At 43.1% G+C, this 21,796-nt stretch overlaps 1 protein-coding gene across 1 annotated transcript in view; it reads left to right on the top strand.

Moving 5' to 3' along the window:
- Nucleotides 1-2,431: 2,431 nt before the first annotated feature.
- LOC138554754 (uncharacterized) overlaps nucleotides 2,432-21,796 on the top strand; it is an 89,047-nt gene continuing 69,682 nt past the window's right edge. The window contains exons 1-2 of the mRNA XM_069642599.1: nucleotides 2,432-2,499; nucleotides 2,595-6,358. Of these exons, the coding sequence (XP_069498700.1) occupies nucleotides 2,432-2,499; nucleotides 2,595-6,358 (3,832 nt within the window). The remainder of the gene's footprint in view (nucleotides 2,500-2,594; nucleotides 6,359-21,796) is intronic.

The raw sequence follows: 21,796 nt of genomic DNA, 5'->3' as shown, positions 1-21,796 counted from the left end.
CTGGCTTTTCTGGTGTTTGTGTGGGTGATAGGTTTGACTTCGTCATGAAGGTGCAATGGTGTTTTGAAACAGATGACTTTAAATACAATGAAGAGACCTTTAAAGGCAATTCTCTGAAGTATGGGGATCCAGGGTAGCTGGGCAAGAGCAGGGGCGATATGTGAACGTTAGGGTAGGTGGTGGATGAGTCTGGCTGCTGCATTTTGCATGGCTTGCAGGAGGGCAAGGGTGTTGTTGGGGAGTCCAGTCAATGGTGTCGTTGGGGAGTCCATGGAGGAGAGAATGTCCATTGTCCAGTGCTTGGACTGCGGTGCAGAGGTTGTCATTGTATAAACTTCTTTTGGAGATGTACTTTTAAGCTTTGTTTAGTGAACACAAGGTAGCAGGACTCTGCACAGGCTAGTCACTCTGTGGTCTCCTCTTGGCAAATCCCTCCTCACTGCCTGGACATCAGTACAGATCATTCACTCAATCCCACGAGCCTGTATGCAGTCTGGTTGTGGTCCTAAGCAGTGGACTCATCTCTGCTCCAGTCCCAGTCTGGAATGGGCCTCACCAAAATGGCTTGTAACCCTCTCTCAGAGAGTAACTACTTCATGTCTTCTGTTAAAATCGGTCTGTCTCCATGTGGGATCCCTGGTGCTCTTCCTGAACGATCTTTCTTTCTTTCTTTCTTTCTTTCTTTCTTTCTTTCTTTCTTTCTTTCTTTCTTTCTTTCTTTCTTTCTTTCTTTCTTTCTCTCTTTCTCTCTTTCTTTCTTTCTTTCTTTCTTTCTTTCTTTCTTTCTTTCTTTCTTTCTTTCTTTCTTTCTTTCTTTCCTTGATGTTTCCAAAATCAGTTCTTTCTTTCTTTCTTTCTTTCTTTCTTTCTTTCTTTCTTTCTTTCTTTCTTTCTTTCTTTCTTTCTTTCTTTCTTTCTTTCTTTCTTTCTTTCCTTGATGTTTCCAAAATCAGTCCTTTCTCTGCACAGAGTTGGTCCTCCAAAAGGGGATAACCCCTCCTCCTTTTCGGTATTTATGAAAACAATATGTTTTATTTGTTCTCTATTTCAATTGGATGATTGGATGCCATGACAGTGCCAAATATTGCACCCACAGTGCCTAATTGGCTAAGAGCATGATAATCTTTTGGGGATGGGAGGATTTCTCAAATTGCAGCCTCCTCTTTTCTGGAAAAGTGATCACATGTTCTCTTTCATCCCTCACTCAGCAAAATGAAATTACCAATAGGATAATTGGTCAAAGTAAGCAAGAAGTCTTGAATTGGCCAAACATCAACTGAAGGAGCTTTTGCTCTCACTGTTTTTAAACAAATAACAGTTCTTATGTGTTTTCTCCTCACAGGTCTCGGCGGTAAACCAATCACCATCTCCACCTTTGCCACTGTTCCCCCCTCTGACTTGACCTATTTCCTGCACACAGTCACGTCAGGCACAATAGCCACGAGTGCCACTACTGGCACGATCACTACAAGTTCCACTCCTGAAACTATTCCCACAATTGCCACTACTTACACCAGCCCCGCAAGTGCCATACATGACGCAGGTGCCACACTTCACACGATTGCCGTACTTGAAGCAACTGCCACAGTCCCCACTTCTAGCACACCTGCAATAAATGCAAGTCCCCATTCACAAACGATTATTACAAGTCACCCCATGAGCAAAAGTGCCACTCCTGACACCAAGATCGTCACTCCTTATTTGAACATCACAGATTCTAGTCGTGCAACAGCTACCAAGAGCATCAGTTCTTTCACTCCTTTCACAAGTGATGCTACTGTCACAATCGCCACACATGCATTCCCAACCACAGCTGCTACAAGTGCTGCTGCTTACACAACCATCTCAAATGACAATGCTGATACTATCCCCACCATGGGCACGCTTGTCCCAAGTGGGTCCACTGGCACAGAAACCACAAATGCAGTTTCAGACACAATCGCCTCAAGTCCGATTCTTAACACAATCATCACAAATAGCAAACCTGATACAACTACCAGATATCCCACAGCTAACACAACAAACACAAGTATGTCATCATATACAAATTCCATCCATAGCGCAATCACCACAATGAAGAGTCCTGGCACAACTACTGCTGAAGCCACACATACAAGTATTCCTTCTTACACAAGCATTACACATGAGAATGTTGACACAAATATCACAAGCACCCATCCTCATACAATTATTACAGGTATCCCTCCAGCCACAAATACCACTCCTGAAACCAATACCACAAGCACAACTCCTTTCACAACCATCACAGCTTCTAGTCTTGACACAACTACCAAAGATGTCACTTTGCATTCACCTATCACAAGTGTCAATACTGTCACATTCACCGCAGACACTACCCCTAGTGTAATTGCCACAAGTGCCACTCCTTACACAACCATCACAGCTTCTAGTCTTGACACAACTACCAACGATGTCACTTTGCATTCACCTATCACAAGTGTCAATACTGTCACATTCACCACAGACACTACCCCTAGTGTAATTGCCACAAGTGCCGCTCCTTACACAACCATCACAGCTTCTAGTCTTGACACAACTACCAACAATTTCACTTTGCATTCACCTATCACAAGTGTCAATACTGTCACATTCACCACAGACACTGCCCCTAGTGTAATTGCCACAAGTGCCGCTCCTTACACAACCATCACAGTTTCTATTCTTGACACAACTACCAAAGATGTCACTTTGCATTTACCTATCACAAGTGTCAGTACTGTCACATTCACCACAGACACCACCCCTAGTGTAATTGCCACAAGTGCCACTCCTTACACAACCATCACAGCTTCTAGTCTTGACAAAACTACCAAAGATGTCACTTTGCATTCACCTATCACAAGTGTCAATACTGTCACATTCACCACAGACACCACCCCTAGTGTAATTGTCACAAGTGCCGCTCCTTACACAACCATCACAGCTTCTAGTCTTGACACAACTACCAAAGATGTCACTTTACATTCACCTACCACAAGTGTCAATACTGTCACATTCATCACAGACACTGCCCCTAGTGTTATTGCCACAAGTGCCGCTCCTTACACAACCATCACAGCTTCTAGTCTTGACACAACTACCAAAGATGTCACTTTGCATTCACCTATCACAAGTGTCAATACTGTCACATTCACCACAGACACTGCCCCTAGTGTAATTTCCACAAGTGCCGCTCCTTACACAACAATCACAGCTTCTACTCTTGACACAACTACCAAAGATGTCACTTTGCATTCACCTATCACAAGTGTCAATACTGTCCCATTCACCACAGACACTACCCCTAGTGTAATTGCCACAAGTGCCGCTCCTTACACAACCATCACAGCTTCTAGTCTTGACACAACTACCAAAGATGTCACTTTGCATTCACCTATCACAAGTGTCAATACTGTCACATTCACCACAGACACTACCCCGAGTGTAATTGCCACAAGCGCCGCTCCTTACACAACCATCACAGCTTCTAGTCTTGGCACAACTACCAAAGATGTCACTTTGCATTCACCTATCACAAGTGTCAATACTGTCACATTCACCACAGACACTACCCCGAGTGTAATTGCCACTAGTGCCGCTCCTTACACAACCATCACAGCTTCTAGTCTTGACACAACTACCAAAGATGTCACTTCGCATTCACCTATCACAGGTGTCAATACTGCCACATTCACCACAGACACTACCCCTAGTGTAATTGCCACAAGCGCCACTCCTTACACAACCATCACAGCTTCTAGTCTTGGCACAACTACCAAAGATGTCACTTTGCATTCACCTATCACAAGTGTCAATACTGTCACATTCAACACAGACACTGCCCCTAGTGTGATTGCCACAAGTGCCCCTCCTTACACAACCATCACAGCTTCTAGTCTTGACACAACTACCAAATATGTCACTTTTCATTCACCTATCACAAGTGTCAATACTGTCACATTCCCCACAGACACTACCCCTAGTGTAATTGCCACAAGTGCCGCTCCTTACACAACCATCACAGCTTCTAGTCTTGACACAACTACCAAAGATGTCACTTTGCATTCACCTATCACAAGTGTCAATACTGTCACATTCACCACAGACACTACCCCTAGTGTAATTGCCACAAGTGCCACTCCTTACACAACCATCACAGCTTCTAGTCTTGACACAACTACCAAAGATGTCACTTTGCATTCACCTACCACAAGTGTCAATACTGTCACATTCACCACAGACACTACCCCTAGTGTAATTGCCACAAGTGCCACTCCTTACACAACCATCACAGCTTCTAGTCTTGACACAACTACCAAAGATGTCACTTTGCATTCACCTACCACAAGTGTCAATACTGTCACATTCACCACAGACACTACCCCTAGTGTAATTGCCACAAGTGCCACTCCTTACACAACCATCACAGCTTCTAGTCTTGACACAACTACCAAAGATGTCACTTTGCATTCACCTACCACAAGTGTCAATACTGTCACATTCACCACAGACACTACCCCTAGTGTATTTGCCACAAGTGCCACTCCTTACACAACCATCACAGCTTCTAGTCTTGACACAACTACCAAAGATGTCACTTTGCATTCACCTACCACAAGTGTCAATACTGTCACATTCACCACAGACACTACCCCTAGTGTAATTGCCACAAGTGCCACTCCTTACACAACCATCACAGCTTCTAGTCTTGACACAACTACCAAAGATGTCACTTTGCATTCACCTACCACAAGTGTCAATACTGTCACATTCACCACAGACACTACCCCTAGTGTAATTGCCACAAGTGCCACTCCTTACACAACCATCACAGCTTCTAGTCTTGACACAACTACCAAAGATGTCACTTTGCATTCACCTACCACAAGTGTCAATACTGTCACATTCACCACAGACACTCCCCCTAGTGTAATTGCCACAAGTGCCACTCCTTACACAACCATCACAGCTTCTAGTCTTGACACAACTACCAAAGATGTCACTTTGCATTCACCTACCACAAGTGTCAATACTGTCACATTCACCACAGACACTACCCCTAGTGTAATTGCCACAAGTGCCACTCCTTACACAACCATCGAAATGTCCCCTCCTGATAGCAATCCCACTCCTGGCACAATTCTCACAGGCGCAGCTCCTGTGACTGGAACTACCGTACCTTACACAGTCACGCGTGCAACTCATTCAACGATCGCCACAAGTGCTGCTCCTGATACACCTGTCATAGATAGCACTCGTGACACAATGTCTACACGCACTGCTCTCTCCACGACCATCACAAATGCCACTGCTGGCATACTTACTACAAGTTCCAGCGCTTATTCCAACGCCTCATATGTCCCTTCTGACACAAATAATTCAAGCAGCCTTCCTGTCACGAGTGGCACTCCCGGCACAATCCCCACAGGGACTACTGCTGACACAATTGTCACTAGTAGCACTTCTAATACAACTGTCGCAAGTGCCAGCCCTGACACAACAGCTACAAGTGGCACTCTTAACACAACAACCAAAAGTGACACACCTGAAACAACTGTTGCAAGTGGCACTCCCAATGCAATAACTTCTCGTACATCCTCTGACACAAACGGCACTCCTGACAGCATTGTCACAAGTCCTCCTTCTAGCACAAGTGTCACTAGCACCACGTCTTACACAATCACACGTGTCTTACCTGAAACAATTGCCACAAGTGCCACCCCTTTCACCATTGCTCCAAGTGGATCTCCCGACAAAGCAATTACAAATGCCACCTCTGTCACAACTGTCACAAGTCTTATTCATAACACAACCATCACAAATACGAGTAATGGCACAACTACCAAAAATGCCACTTCACACACAACCAATATAAGTACCCTTTCTACAAACAGTACAGGTGCCACTCCTCATACAGTCTTCACAGGTACACCATCTGACACAGTGGCTACTCTTGACACATTCTCCTCATCTGCCACCCCTCACGCAATCACTACAAGTGCCAAGCTTGACACAAGGATTACAAGTGCAGCGCAGGTCACGATCACCACTCCTAACAGAATCAACACAACTAGCACTCCTTTTACAACCACACCTACTTTTTCTTACCCGCTAATGACAAACACCACTCCTTCCAGTACCACTGCTTACACTGTCAACACCGCTTCCTTTGCAGCCAGTACCACTCACAGTGTCACCCATCCCCCAAACACAAATACCACACTTCCCACAGCAGTTACAAGTATCAGTGCGAGTACAACCACCAACTCAACCCAGAGTAGAACTGATTTACCACCAACCCTGCCTGCGACGAGCACCAATTCTTCATCAACGACAGCCTTCGATAACCTGACTACTGGTACGTCACCTTGAACATTTATTTGATCAAATACATTAATGCTGAATATGTATCTGTTGGGAGGTTTTGGTAAAGTCCTGTCTGAGACAAGACTTCAGAAGGCCTACTTGGATGAACAGGGGGACACCCATTATGTTTAGCCTGAATTACCCAAAGGTTTGGTAGCAATGGCCGATCAGCCATGCTTAGTCTAGGAGGGATAAGGGCTGTAGTGAGGCACACAGTACCCAGAGCATTCAAGGAGACACTTACACACTAGCCGTTATATATAAATAAGTATTTATTTTATATACACTAAAGCTGCAATATTAAATGGATGAAAGATACTTTAGAACACGTTGCAGAAATGCATATGTCAGTTGGAGAGAAGCAGCAGGGAAGGGTAGGTCGGAGAGCGAAAGAGAACAGCTATCCAAGAGGCTGAACGTTTCCAGGCTGGGCGACAGTTAGAAAAGACCAAAATCTCAAACTAGGGTGAGGAGGGGAGAAACATAGGACCCGTTTCATAGAAATATCTGCCCAGAACATTGAGTACTTGTTTGCAACTATGTTCGTCAAATCATGGAATTAAATTTGGCAGTACATTCCCTGTACTTGTGTGTAGTTTGCACTGGCTTGGCACGTCTGTGCGAGCAGTCGAGGGTCTTGCGCAAGACTCTGGGCAGAACTTGGGGTGCCATGCGCAGAGGGCTGGTACGGGGCAGAACACCAAAAATGGGGAAGAACTTGCGTAAAAGTGGACGTTCCGAGGGACAGCATGCAGGCCGTCCATCGCACGTCCACTATTGCATGGCACGAGATGTATTCATGTAATCGATCATGCCACGTCTCGGCTGGGAAATGGCCACGCAAGTCCTTCATTTGATTCGCCACACGAGGTGGAAGTACCCTTGTTCGTAGGATTTTCAGCGTGCATATGGGGTCACATTTTGGATTTCGGGGTGCGTGTACTCAATCAGGCTCCTGATGTAACTTAGGGGGTGTTCGTAAGCAGTGAAGCGGGATGCAGGAACATTTTATGTGGGTACGCACGCAGATTCCCTGTATTATTTCAGAGTTAATATTTGTTTCTATGAATGCTGTCAGGGTGCCGAATACAGTTACGGGGGACACCGCGCAGGGTCCCAGAGTTCCAGGCTTGCTTACGTGGGACCCCACACACTGTTTGAAGGGTGCGTCTATTCGCACCAGGGGGAGCGCGCAAAGGTAGCTGTTCGGGCTCTTCATACTTTGCATGTAAGCTTGTCGGGGGCATTCCAGGCATGAATACTGTTACATTGCGCAGTCAATTCCATGAATACCGGTGGCGTGCATTCTTTGGTCCGTACACAGGCTCATGCAGTGTCCTTCTCGGCATGCAGCCCAGGCAGAATTTCTGCGCCAATTTCCATGCATCAGTGACTCTCTCTCCAGGGGAGGTTCAGAGAGGAGGCCCAGACAGAGTTTATTCCAGTACTTAGAACCAAATGCTGAGAATGTGTAGTGCTCTATATATATCTATTTCTAATGAACTTGGGAAAGGGAAGGTCAGCCCGCGCATGGGAGCAGACCTCTGCTTCCTGCTACGACTGTATTTGAAGTTGAAGGAGGCGAGGTACGTAGGACCGGCGTTGGAAGGGTTTTGGTGACTAATACACCAGGTCTTGAGAAGGTGTCTTTGTCCCCTGGGTTGCTAGTGTAAAGCCTTTAGGGCAGAGGTGATACAGCTCCATGCTCTGAGTGCCAGGATTATTTATTTATTTATTTATTCATCCATCCATTCATTCATTTATTTATTTATTTATTTATTTATTTATTGGGCTGAATAAGCCTTTACAAAAGTAAATAAAACAATTCAACAACAGCTGACAAATTTACTTTCCAGGATGTCCAGATTTCTTTCACATAACAAAATGATTATTTTCTTTGCCAAACCCTGCCTCTTCCAGATGTACTCTCAGTAGTCTATGTTATATTAGTCTATTTTCCCAAAAAAACAATTTAGATAACTATTTCACAGTTGATTAGCACCTGTATATCTGCCGATGATAATGCAGCATTTGTACCAGAAATGAGTCTTTCCCACAAGATATCTGATATGATATCTTCTTCTCTGTGCACAAAGTTCCTAAATAGTTTTGAGCGATAAGTCCATGAGCCTTCACAGTCCATGAGTAAATTTTTTAGTGTTTGTTTGGCAGAGTTTATGCAAACCGAACACAGTTTTTTAGCTTTCTCCCCTTGATTTCGTTTCTCTAAAATTGCCCCGCAGTGGATTAGAGTTAATCTCATTCTGAGGAAATTTGAGCGCAGTTTTCTGTCAGGGGATTTCATTAAGTAACGTGATAAACACCCGAGTTTCTTCTCCCCCCTCAAAAAGGCACTTTGGACTGGATCCATTCTGACAGTTTCTATTGTTTCTATCCAGTTCAGCAGCTCCAGTTCTTTTTTTTATTTTGAGCAGATTTTTTGTCAATGTTTTCCCCTAGTAAATCCAAGAGAAGCGATTTACCCTCTGATTTTTGAGCGCCGAGATCTCCATACAGGGAAGTTTTTTTGCCCATAATGATCTCTCGGAATAGGGAAATCAGTTTCCAGTCTGCCATACACTTCAAAGACTTTAAACCCAATTCAAACCTCAAACTTTTTATAGATGTGCAACTTGGGAGGCCCAATGCTCTTTTCCAAAATCGACCCTCAAACGTTTCCCAATTTGTTGCCCAAAGACCCGGTTTGGCTTCCAGACCATAGAGTATCACTGGTACGACTTTTGCTGAATAGTATTTTACCAACGGGAGGATCGAAGATTTACAAAATGTATGGTTCAATTTGACCATTTGGGAGCCAGCTTGGTTTACCTTGTCCATAACCTCAGAGTGTGGGCCTCATCACGACTTGGGCGGTAACAGTAACGCTATTAGCGCGGGCGGTATTAGCCCTAGCGCCGAACTCCCCGGCGCTAATAGCGCCGGATCACAAGTTTGGCGGTAATGTTAGTCCCCATTCCCCACTGAGCCCATTCGGGAATGCCCCATTCCCCATTGGGCTCAATGGGGAATCTTCGCGCTAATACCGCCGGCGGATTTCCCGCCGGCGGTAATAGCGCGAATTTTCAGCGGATTTCCCCCCAGCTCAGAGCTGGGGCGAAATCCGCCGAAGTCCTGATTCGGCGGACCCTTAAATCCGGTGGTAATAGTGCTACCGCCGGATTTAAGGGTTACTGCCAAAGTCGTGATGAGGCCCTGTGTCTTGTATTGGGCTGGTTTAGCATGTATATTGTAGCCCAGATATTTTATCACTTCAACAACTCTGATGCATTGGCCCCCCAATTTCCAACTTTTGTATTTAGTTTTTGTCAATGGGTGTTTGAAGATTAGAACATTTGATTTGGTAGGATTGATTGTTAGTCTATTTATTTCAACATACTCATTAAGTCTTGTTAAAAGACATTGCAAGCCGATTGCTATTCTATCTAGAAGAACTATGTCATCTGCGTAGGCCAGCCAACAGATCTTTCTCCCATTTAAGGTCGGACTGGCCAATGCAGATGTTTCTAGAAACTTTACCATATCTGCCAAGAACAGATTAAAGAAAAGGGATGCTCCTAGGCACCCTTGTCTGCCCCCCCTTTTTACCTCTATGAGTTTTGACAATGACCCATTTCATCTAGTCGAACTCTTAAGTTTGTGGCTCTATGCAATTCTACCAAGATTGATAGTAGTGTTTCTGGCATTCCCCACTTTCGCAATTTTTGCCAAAGTAAAGCTTGTTCAACCTGATCGAATGCGCTCGATAAATCGATCCATGCTCCATACAATGGAGGAGAGTTTTTATTCCCTGTTTGATCATTCAGAATATATAAAATTAAACCATTGATCGCTGTCGAGTGTCCCTTCCGAAATCCTTTTTGAAATCGTGACAGAATTTCAAAATCTTCTACCCATTTCAAAATGTGATTTAGTAGAACTCTCATACAAATTTTGCTTTCAATGTCGAGCAGTGCTATTGGCCTGTAGTTAGCAGCTGCCCGACAATCACCTTTTTAAAAAAAGGATATTACCAGTGCTGTTTTCCAAGAAATTGGAAATACCCGTTTTTTAAGGATTTCTCTGAAGAGACTAGATAGCAGTTTCGACCATAACTTTGGTTCTCCTTTCAGTGTCTGATAGGTCAGACCATTTAGTCCGGAGGCTTTAGATGTTGAGGAATTAATTATAATTTCGTAGATTTCTTCTTCTTTGATATTAAGTCTCCAAGGCATATCTGGTATGGTCACAAAGAGACAGGTGCTCTGACTTTTATAAGTCTCTGTCAAGTGATCGACCCAATCTTTCTCAGAGACTAAATTGCAAAGGGCGTTACCTGTGTCCCCCTCAAACTGACTTTTCTACTGTGGTTTTCTCTTAATATTTTGAGGACATATTCCCCGTCTACTTGCATCCGGATCTCCCTTTGCGAGATTGACCATGATTTGTAATTGATTTTTTCTTTCTTTATTTCTATTTTCAATTGGTCTACCGGATACCCACTTTTTAAAATTTCTCACAGTGCTTTTCGATGGTCGCTTTTTCTCCTTTGCGTTGTTTCGTCAAAGGCATGGAGGTGTTTTTGCTTCACCCTCCCTGCTGAGTCATCCGGTTCTAATGTTGCCCAAATGAATTTGTTAAACCTCATCGGATCCCATTCCAGTTTCCAAATTGATTCTGGGATCTCTTTTAACTGCCTATTAAGCTGAGTTCCCCCATTCTTGTATTTCCTAACTCTAACTTTCCCATTTTTACCTTCCAGGTTCTGGGTTTCTCTTTCTGTTCTTATTCCTAGAATATTTTGGAATGTTAACTCAAGTCTGGAATGATCACTTCCCCCATCCCGTTTTAGAGTGAGGACGGAGGGTCAAGCATGTATGTTTTTAGAGACAAAGATAAAGTCTATGGTAGAAGATGAGTTCCCTCTGTGCCATGTTTTGTATATTTCTTGGTCATTCTTTTGGGAGCAGTTGACCATTCTGAGGTCCCAACGTTCCATAAATTCCTACCACAATCTGCCCCTACTTGTCTTCCCAACATTCAAGTTTTTTGCCTCACATTTTTGTGAGAGCAGACAGTTTGTATTAAAGTCACCTGCCAAGATGATGTTATTGGAGACTGACTCCACCTTCACTTTTTCAAGTAGTAGGCCCAAGCTTTCCAAAAAAATGTCCAGTTTCGAACTGGCGGGGTTCCAGTATATATTTATCAAGACCCAAGTTGAAGATTTCCCTTGTAGGTTTACGTTTGCTCTGCTTGCTTGAAAGCCCAAAGGGTTTTTCCCAATTTACACTATATTTTTGAAGATCTGATTCTTCAATGCTATAAGTTACCCCCCTGACGGGCGTCTTAGTGGTTTTTGTGCTGCTGGTAGGCAGGAGACAGTATAACCTTCAATGTTCAATGGGTTCACCAACCAGGTTTCTTGTAATAAGGCAACAACATCCAAATTGAATAGATGTGTCCTCATTTCATTTGCCCTTATAGCACTGGAGCCCCGCGAGTTCCAACTGAACACATTTAAGTCATCTTTTCTAAAGTTGCTGTGTTCCCAATCCTAGCTTCTGTAGTACTTGTGTAAAAATTTCTGGAAGGAGTGTGAAGGTATCTTCTTTTATCTTTAGTTCTGTTTCTTTGCTTCCCTCTTTCCTCAGGTTCTGTGTTTATTAGAGACGTCTTTTCCCATGTTCGTTAGTAATTAGGCATTCTGTTGTTTACTGATGTTTTTTTTTCCGAATCATTGCATGAGACTTCCAATCCGTAAGATTCTAGCTCCACAAATTCTTGTAGCATGATTTTTTTCGCATTCTCTGAAGTGAGAACCAATTCCACCAAAAAACGATCTTGTGACGTTGGGAATTTGACGCTTTCTATATCTTCTGTTGAAAGACAATGAAGGTTTTTCACTTTCTTCATCATGCTCAAAATTACTGCCCTGCTCAATGATTTATGATGCCCTGTATTTGAGCGCAGTCTCAACCACACTTTTTGGATGGTATGGTTTTTCAAGTTACTTTGAGCCAAACATTCACTGGTTTTTAAAGGAACTTGCAATATCAAACAGGAATCCTCTTGCTTTCCTGAGCTGATCAATTTAACTGACTTTCCCTCCCCATTTTGAGTGTTGTTTTCATAGATGGTGTTTAAACCCGTTTCATTAACTGAGATGGGGGTAGTCGCATTTAATAAGGGAACACTTAAATCTTTACTGATTTTCTGTTTTTTAATTTAAAAAATAGGAGCAATTTTTAGTTTGCAATCGCCTTGTGCCATTTCGATATTCACCGGACCATTGCTCTTTTTGGCAGATTGGAGATCCTTTTTCAAGAAGATTGGAGCCCATTTTATTCCAACATTTTTTTGAGGGGCTTCATTTGATTCTTTCCTAACTTGAGATTTTTCTTTTTCAGGTTTATTTTTCCAAATACTCTCCTTTGCTTTTGTCCTTACATTACTACCTTCCTCTTCCTTGTTCTCAGTTTGCAGACCAATGCTTGCCTTTGTAATTACTACAATTCCTTCCAATTGTTTGCATTTCCCTGTTTTTTTACTTTCAGAGTTCTTTTTAGTTTGTTTCTGATTTTCCTTCTCTTGTGTCATCCTTTTTTTCCCGAAAGGCGGTCGTTGAGCTACAGCGTTATTTGTTGATATATCCTGTTCCTCTCTGTTGTTTGAGGTTTTAGGACTTGTCTGTGAAATGATTTTTTCTGTTTTATTCCCAATGTTCTTGTTTTCTTTCAGTTTTTTTTTGGATTTTTCTTTTTTTTAGGTTGTGCAATCGTAGATCTCTCTCTTTGTGCAAGACGTTTTCTTGCTTTTCTCCTGCCTCTTGATGTCTGATCGCAGGCATGTTGCCATCCAGGAGTTAACTCTGTTTGCTTCTCGTTTGCATTGTCTGACTGCTTTTTTTGCGCCACTTCTTCAGTCTCTATTTCTCCTTCTACAATGTTGGCAAGTCTTCGAAATTCTTCCAGCAATGAGTCCGATAATGGTGTGTCGTCTAATGAGTATTCTCAAATATTTTCTATAGAGCCCTGTTGTTGGATTATTTTCCTGTTTCCTTTCAATAATGAAAGAACCTCTCCCAGTAGCTCATTATTTTGTTTCTCCAAGAGGTTTTTTTCCTTCAGACTTTGCTGTATTGATGTAATGTCTAGTCCTTGTTTTACCATGTCCAGGTTTAAATCCCTGAGCGGTAAGGTCATATTGGTATTGATTGCAGTTGCCAAGCCAACTAAGGATGAGTCGCACAATGCTATTTCCTTTGACATCTCCAAGAGAGTCCCATTTTGTGCTTGTACCTCCATTTGTAACATTTCGAATACTGAAACCAGTGAGCTCAGTACAAAGTTTAGAACTTTTAGTATGTCTGAGTTAGGTTCTGGTTTTGTCTTTTGGGCAGTATCACTTTTTTCTTCTATGTCACGTCCTATATTTTCAGGTGTATATCTTGAAGAGCTGGGGTTTCCAAATTTCCCTTCTCCCTTGATGGATCAGTACTGATCCCCAATTTTGCTGGTGGTGAAGGGATTTCCGTGCTAGAGGATGGAGTTTGTGGTTGCCTCGGGTTTTCCCATAGGATTAGTGATTCGCCATCAATGTCACTATGACTTTTATGACATTTTCTATTTTCTGTTGAATTCTTTTTGTTGTTGTTGTATACTCTAATCCACGTTTCCATTTGTTTATAATTGCAGTACTTGGGTTCTTCTCTTTATGACTATCTGACGGATTGCCAGATAATTCCTCTGCATGTATTTGAGCCTGAATTTGCTGGGGAGAGTGAGGATATATATTTTCCTGATTTTGTAGGTCGGTAAGAATAGCTATTTCTTGACTTCCACCGAGATATGACCCGTCCCCTTCTCTCTCCATGTGTTTGGTGCTGCGTAATTTCATTTTGAATGTCTGATGCCCGTGTGCAGTTCTGTGGGTGGGATCAAAGGAGCTGTCTCCGGCAGTTTCCCGCTCACACTGGGCACTTGCAGAGTTTTCTTTAGATTTCGGCGGTTTTGGTAATGCCCGCGTACAGTTCAGTGGGCGGGATCAAAGGAGCTGTCTCCCACAGTCTCCCGCACACACTGGACACTTGCAGAGGTTTCTGTAGATTTCTGTGGTTTTGGTAATACCTGTGTGCAGTTCAGTGGGCAGGATCAAAGGAGCTATCTCCTACAGTCTCCCACTCACACTGGGCATTTGCAGAGTTTATTGTGGGTCTGATGGATTTGATGGGTTTGATGGAGCTCACGTTCAGAATGCCTCGTTTATTATGGTATGTCCTTCCCTTGTTATATTTATTGGGCCAAGTCACTTTAATAGTGCTTCTGGGTGTCGATCCCTTGTGAACCAACCCCCCAGTAGAATAGTTGTAACAGTTCCCAGCTCTCTGCCGCTCTTTTGAAGCACCAACAGATTTTAATTTTGCGAGTGCTTACCGTATCTTCTCTGTTGAGCGCGGTGTGTTCCAATTGAGTATGCACACGCTGCGGCCCAGTTTCCAGTGAGCGACATTAGGGAACGCGTCCACCCCTTCATTCTGCTTGTTTATATTCCTGAGTTCCTCATTGCCCACCAATGCGCCGCATTGCCGAGATAACTTCCCACTGTGTTTCCCCTCCATCACCCAGCAAAGCAGCAAACAGTCAACAGTCCTCCTAGACTTTTGCTCACCCTTTACTCGCTCGGGCCTCACGCCGCGAGTGTGCCAACCTTCCCCTTTTCAGCCTTGCTTCCTGTAGGTGGATCCTCGTAGGTCAAGAGGATTAAAGGAACAATGCCCTCGAAAACGCAGCTATGCACACACTGATCCCTCAGTGCGAGTGCCTATTTTTCATGGGCTCAGAGAAAATAAGTAAATAAAAAAGAATGCAGGACTTCCACAGCAGCACAGTCAACAGTCCTCCTAGACCTTTGCTCGCCCTTTACTCGCTCGGGCTTCAGGATTATTTCTGCAGCTTTCAATGGTGTATTACGTCTTTATTAAGGCCCATCTGGATGCAGTTGCAATGGCCTTGTCGTGTGAGAATCAAGACTTGGGCAAATTCAATATTCTGAGACCTCTTCCATTAGGGGGAGGATTTTCCTAATCATATGTAAGTGAAACGTGACTTTTGGGCAACCCAATCGATGGAAGGAGTGCATGATAGGTGGGTACCCAAGAGGAATCCCAGATTTCTGTCTGTATCCATAATTAGGGGTGTTAAGCCTCAGGATGAAGGCTGTTTGAAGGGCTGTTTTGAGGCTCAGGAATATGGAAGTAGAGGATGTTTGTTTTGGGAGGGTTTTAGCACAGGCTATTGTCCGTTGTTCAGTTTTGTGATTGTTGGAGGAATGTTGTGATGGAGTCATTTTTAACATTCTTAGATGAAATATTGAGCAGGGCCTTCGAGTCATCAACATGCATTTGTAAGGTGGGGTGAAGGACTCCATCCGATTACCCAAGGCTCTGGCATATGTGTTGAAAAGCCTAGTTGGAATGGTGGATCCTTCGAGCACACCACAGGTCACCTGGCAGGTAGGTACCATGACGCTACCAATTTTCACTTGGCAAATGTGATCCTGAAGGTGATCCCATATCCAAGAAAGGGCAATCCGGCTGACGCCCGCAATGTCATGCAGCCTTTGAATAAACTATGTATGATTGACAGTATTGAAGGCCTAACAACACAAATGCAACTTCTCAATCATCCACTTTTATTCGATATAAAAAACCTTCAGGATATGCTGCAGCAAAAATACAATACAGTTTTCATGGTTAAGATTATAAATATGCAGTTGGCTAAAAATGTGATAAAAAGATGGAACATCGTCTGATAAAAACCTTCATTCATAAAACAGCAACAATAATTACATACCAAATGCCAGTAAAATGAGTTAAAACACAGACTAAGTCTCGCTTAAGCTGGGCCAGGGATCCTAACTCGTCACCACTAGTCAAATAAGTAGGTGCTAGCGGGGAGAGTAAACTTGCAGCCGCGATAGCTGTACCATAAGGCAAAGTGGCCTAGACTCCTGCGGCTGTAGTATTTAGAGCTTTTAATCTGTGCAACCACGCTCTGTGGGTATATCTGGCAGTTGCGAAAATGACATGTGGATGCAGAGACTCTCTCAGGAGCTTGACAGCGTCATTTGTGCGGCAAATCCTCAGATTGTTTAGTATTGGCATCAAGTAACATTGTCTCAGATTGATTGTGCAGTGGCATGCCAATAGATTGTGACTTAGCGTTTCTTCTGCTAATTTGCACATTGAACGCAGTACGGAAGCATTTGCGTGCCACCCTCTAATGAACAATGCGATCTGTAGGGTCCAAAGTTTCAAGCAAATGTGTAATGATCGTTCAAAGGGAGGCGAAATGTGGTCATGGTAGGTGTACTGATCACCCGTCGGCCACCGAAATAGATAATCCGGGTCCAGCTTTAGCAGGACAGCTTTGCCCATTAACCTCTCTTTGAGTCTTATTTTTAACGTCTCCTTCAAATTCTGTGACCTTATATCTGGGCGGGAGCTAGATTGGTTTCTCATGTCATTTATTCCCACGACACTCAATGTGTGTTTCAGATGTGTGATCCATTTGACCTTATACACTCCATTCATAGATAACAAGTGGTTCACTGCTTCGTGATAAATGGTCAATTTGTCTGTTTTCCATAGGCTCTCTGAGTATAATGCCGATTTGAACTCGATTAAATCACATAGCCGGGCAACATTAAATTCAAGCTGTAACAGCGATGAAGGGGTACCAGCGCCAAAAGGACCAGTTTTTTTATGAATGTGTGCTCTATACGTGCTAATTTCCTGATGTTTGCATATCCCGAGTTCATAACCGTATGTGGCTGCAAATACAGCTTGTTTCTTGTATAATTCCAAAGCCAGGGATATTGCACAGCTGCCGTGCCTTCTGTATGATGGTTGAATTGCCCTGCTATATTTTTCCAGAGTAATCCCAGATTTGAGAATTTGTTGTGACCATGCTATGAGCCTTGAAATCTTACACCCAGATAGTCAAAATGTTTAACCTGCTCCAGCTTGACATTGCTGACTTGGATAGGCATGGAGCAGTACTTGGCAGAAAGTGGTTTAAACACCATAACTTTTGTTTTTCCTACATTCAATTCGAGATGCAAGTATTTGCATTTTGACAGCAACATGTGCAATGAGTTTTTCAGGCCCATTGGTCTAGTGGCCAGGATGACAGCGTCATTCGCGTAGAAGAGGGCGGGGATCTGCAGAGATGCCATCTTTGGGTGGTCGAAGCAGCCCTTCACCAGAGCCTTTATTATCTTCTGAATGTAGATGCAAAGCAAGAGTGGGGCAAGGATTTTTAACAGAGAAGGCGTCAGCCTGCTCCCACCCCCTCTGGCCCCCCCAAGCCATAACGTACAGTGGCTTGGTTTTCCCCATATAGCATCATTATGGAGATCAGAAGTTGATTGGGAATGTTAAGGTTTCTTAGATTCTGCCATAGTGAATTCCTTGACACTGTGTCAAGCGCGTTTTTTAGGTCCATAAATATGGCAAATAGTTTCATTTTGCGTAATACTGTGTATTTCTGGATCACTGTGAACAATAAGAAACAGTGCTAAATTGTGCTCCTTTTAGCGCAAAAACCACATTGCAGGTCGCTCAGCCCATCATTATCATCACCAAACCATTCTTCAAATTGATTGAGGATTACCTTCCCAAATATCTTCCCCACACAATCTAGTAGGGAGATCGGGCGATAATTCCCAGGCCTCTCTCTGCCCCCTTTTTTGTATATTGGGACTATAACTGCGTTCAGCCAAGACTTGGGGATGGACATGTAGCTAATCACAGGGGCCCAAATGACTGGCTCGCCCTTGTAGAGATCTGATGGGATCAAATCAGGGCTTGCCGCATGACCACTTCTCTACTCCTTCAGCGCCCTCGCAACTTCATCAATCGATATTGGCCGCCCAGAGGATTTTGAGTTCCCTGGAGAGCAGGGCTCACTGACCTGGTGTATTGTTCCATCCTCGCTCGTATACAGGACACTGAAGTGGGAATGCCATGAGTGAGCAGATATCATGTAATGGTTGGTTTTGTCCCCCTTCGATTCTTTCCCTGTGACCAATTTCCAGAATGTGATATAATCTCTGTCAATCATTGCTTTTGTGATAGAAGCTCAGTGGTTGGCGGCGAATTCACTCTTTTTTCTGTGCATTCAGGTTTTTGTATTCCCATCTGACAGGACCATTGCTCATTCTCTCCCACCCGCTCTTATCTGACTGGACACACCTTATTAGGTTATTGTTTGCGATGGCACAGGTGTCATTGTACCAACCAGTAACTAGCTGGACCTTCTTTTTCATAGATGTTATGGGCATGGAGATGTGCTGGACCAGATTTACTTTTAGGACCTCAAACTCCTTTCTTATTTCAGTATCATTATCACTGCCATTATAGATTGTCTCCAGGTTACCTTGAACCACACTATTCAGTAGAGGTATGCCTCTGTGATCTTTATAGCACACCATAGGTCACCTGGCAGCTAGGTACCATGAAGCTACCAATTTTCTGTGGCAAATGTGATCCTGAAGGTGAGCCATTATCCAAGACAGGGCAACCCGGCTGATGCCCACAATGTCATGCAGCCCTTGAATAAACTCTGTATGATTGACAGTATTGAAGGCCACAGAGAGGTCTAACAATACGAATGCGACTTCAGTAAGGTAAGGCCGTTTGGCATTTATGACTTTGACAATATATTGGTCTTGCAAAGTTCCATGAGCCGCAATCCTGTAATCTTCTTAAATATTTTTCTAGGAAAAGAAACATTAGATATTGTCCGGTAGTTCCCCAGGCCTGTCAAGTTGCATTGTGTTTATTGAAGAGGGGATGTTTAAGGGCATTTTCAGCACAGGAGACCCTGTGATACGGCAGAGGGCTGTTTTGCAGAGTTTGGAGACTGCCCAGCCAGAATATGCATGAGGTCTTTCATTGGGGAAAGGTGAGGAACAGGGAGGGCATTGTTTAATGGATGCATTTAATTTCCCTATTAAGTTATAGAAATCCTCAAATGAGATGGGAGTCGAATTTGAGAAATTTCAAGATGTTCTTTAAAATGTGTTTAAAAAATCTAACTAAAGATATTCCGGAAGCTGAAAAAACATACTGCTTAGAATGTACTATGAGTGCCTCTAGCCATCCAAGAGAGCTTTTCAAAATAGTCAATGAACTAGAAGATCCAGAGGTTACAGTGCAAAGAATACTCACCTCCAAGGCCCTCTGCTGTAGCATGTCACTGCTCCTTGTGGTATTAATGAAATTGATTCAGCTCTAGCTGTGCAAAAATCTCAACCAGCCCACATCCCTAGCATGTGTGAATAACTTGTCCTCTCCTCACACATCCCTTCCTCAGGGCACAATCCTCCTTAGAGCATTTGGCCTGAATTCCCAGACACATTCTCAGATCTTATCTCTGCTGGCAAATTTTCCGGATCACCCTAACACCCCACAAAAGTAAGCAGTTTCTCTCCTTACTTGTAGCAACATCTTTATTTAGATTTGCAGTTGATACCACAATTGCAGAAGGTATGTTTCTTCAATATTAAAACATACAATGGTAATACCTCTTCTAGCATAGGCTAGTTTAAACCCTAATCTCCTCTGCATTGCCAAACAGACACAGAAACGTATACCAAACCACTGCAGTATTAGTAGATGAGCATCACTTTCTGGATGTCTTGCAGGCGAGATTTCGCCCAGGCACGGGTAGAGAAATGGAGTTACTGAATATTAAGCTTGTGTTAAACCAGGGGTGATCGGCTAACTTGATCTTATTTGCTCTCTGTGTGGCTTCGACATTGTCCAACACACCATTTTGTGGTGAGGCTGGAGAGAATTTGGCATCAAAGTTTCTTGCCTTAAATGATGTAGGGACTTTCTGACTGGCCGGTCACAATCTGTGGCAATCTCCTCCTACAGCTCAAAGAACTTCCCCTTTGTCCTATGTGGACCTAATGGGGCAGCCTTGCCCTTTGTTATTCAATGTGTATATTCGTCAACTAGACCAACTCATCAATTTATATGGACTAGGCTTTTATAACTATGGAAATGATTTGCAAATATTGCTTCGGCTCCACTGTAGAGACAATCACCCCCATGACACCTTGAGGCAATGCCTTCTGCACATTCATTATTGGATAACCCTAAATAAACTTAAGCTGAACCCCTCATAAAATGAGGTTAATGTCTTCGGACCTCACCATCATCTTTGGTCACCAGACTTCTGCTTCCTGAATATGGAGTTTTGCCCATTGCAGCAAGAACAGTAGGAATACGAGCTTCACTTTTGATGGCAACATGTCTTTCCTTATCTTGACCACAAAAGTAGAGAATGGTGTAGACTTCTCCTCAGGATGCTTAGGCGTCTATTTAAGTTTGTCGATATACCAGAGTTTACGGCAGTTATGCAAGCCCTTACAACTCATAAAATATGCAATTCACACCTACCGAGTGTATAATTATTCGCAAACAGAATTTCACTTAACTGCCATCAATACTCGTCGACCAGGGGGTCCTTGGAAGACCTGCACTGGTCACCTATGGGATTCATCTGTTAACTGTATCTTGAGTCTATTGGTCCAGAACAGGGTTTGCTCACTTTCTTTCATAGGAGCTCACAAAAGGAAATATGGTCCCTCTAGAATATAGAAGAATTCCAGACCCTGGTCTAGTTACACAAAAACCTGAAAAGGTTTCAGTTTGTGCTTGCCACCTAAACACTGCTGTTGGTTTGGTTTGAAGTCACAGTGGCAAGAGGACTGAATTGAGCACAGGGTGAGCTTTATAAGCTCTATAACATACCAGTATCTGCTCGTTCTTCATGAATGTTCTGTTATACTACAGAGCTCTTTGACTCTGTCGTTTGGTTCCTTCTGGCACATGTTGGTGTGAAAGGGGCTGGGAGTACCCCTAAACAGCCGGCCAGGTTTGGGCTAAGATAAATAATAGACCATGGCACCAAAATAAAGTCTCTCACAGACATAAATCAGTTTGTGCCTTCTCTGCGATTAATACCAGCGGTGCAGATTTTACTCACCTCTGTCTTTATCTTTGCCCCATATTTTCTTGCATTCTTTGTATCCTTTCCTCTCCCATTATATGTTATCTTATTCTCTTTCTCATTCACATTAACTGGTATCATCTACCCTTTACTTATAGTTATTTCGTTCTTTTGTTTTTTCATTGATTTGTTTCTATCATTAATGTGTAATTTCCTTTCATTTCCTTTTCTTTCAAAATCCCTCTTTCATTTTTATTTCTTTCACACCTTTCATACTTTCACCTTCCTTTTTTCATGCCTTCACTTTGTTTCTCTTTCTCATTCACACATTTCATTACTGTTTTCTCTTTCTTTCACTCTCCCTTTCTTTTTAATCTTTAATATTTCTATCTTCTTTTCTGTTTCGT

The sequence above is a fragment of the Ambystoma mexicanum genome, chromosome 1q, assembly GCF_040938575.1.
Source record: "Ambystoma mexicanum isolate Mex_15411 chromosome 1q, UKY_AmexF1_1, whole genome shotgun sequence".
NCBI lineage: Eukaryota > Metazoa > Chordata > Amphibia > Caudata > Ambystomatidae > Ambystoma > Ambystoma mexicanum.
The sequence above is the reverse complement of the archived record's forward strand: the minus strand, read 5'-3'. Positions and strand labels throughout refer to the sequence as shown.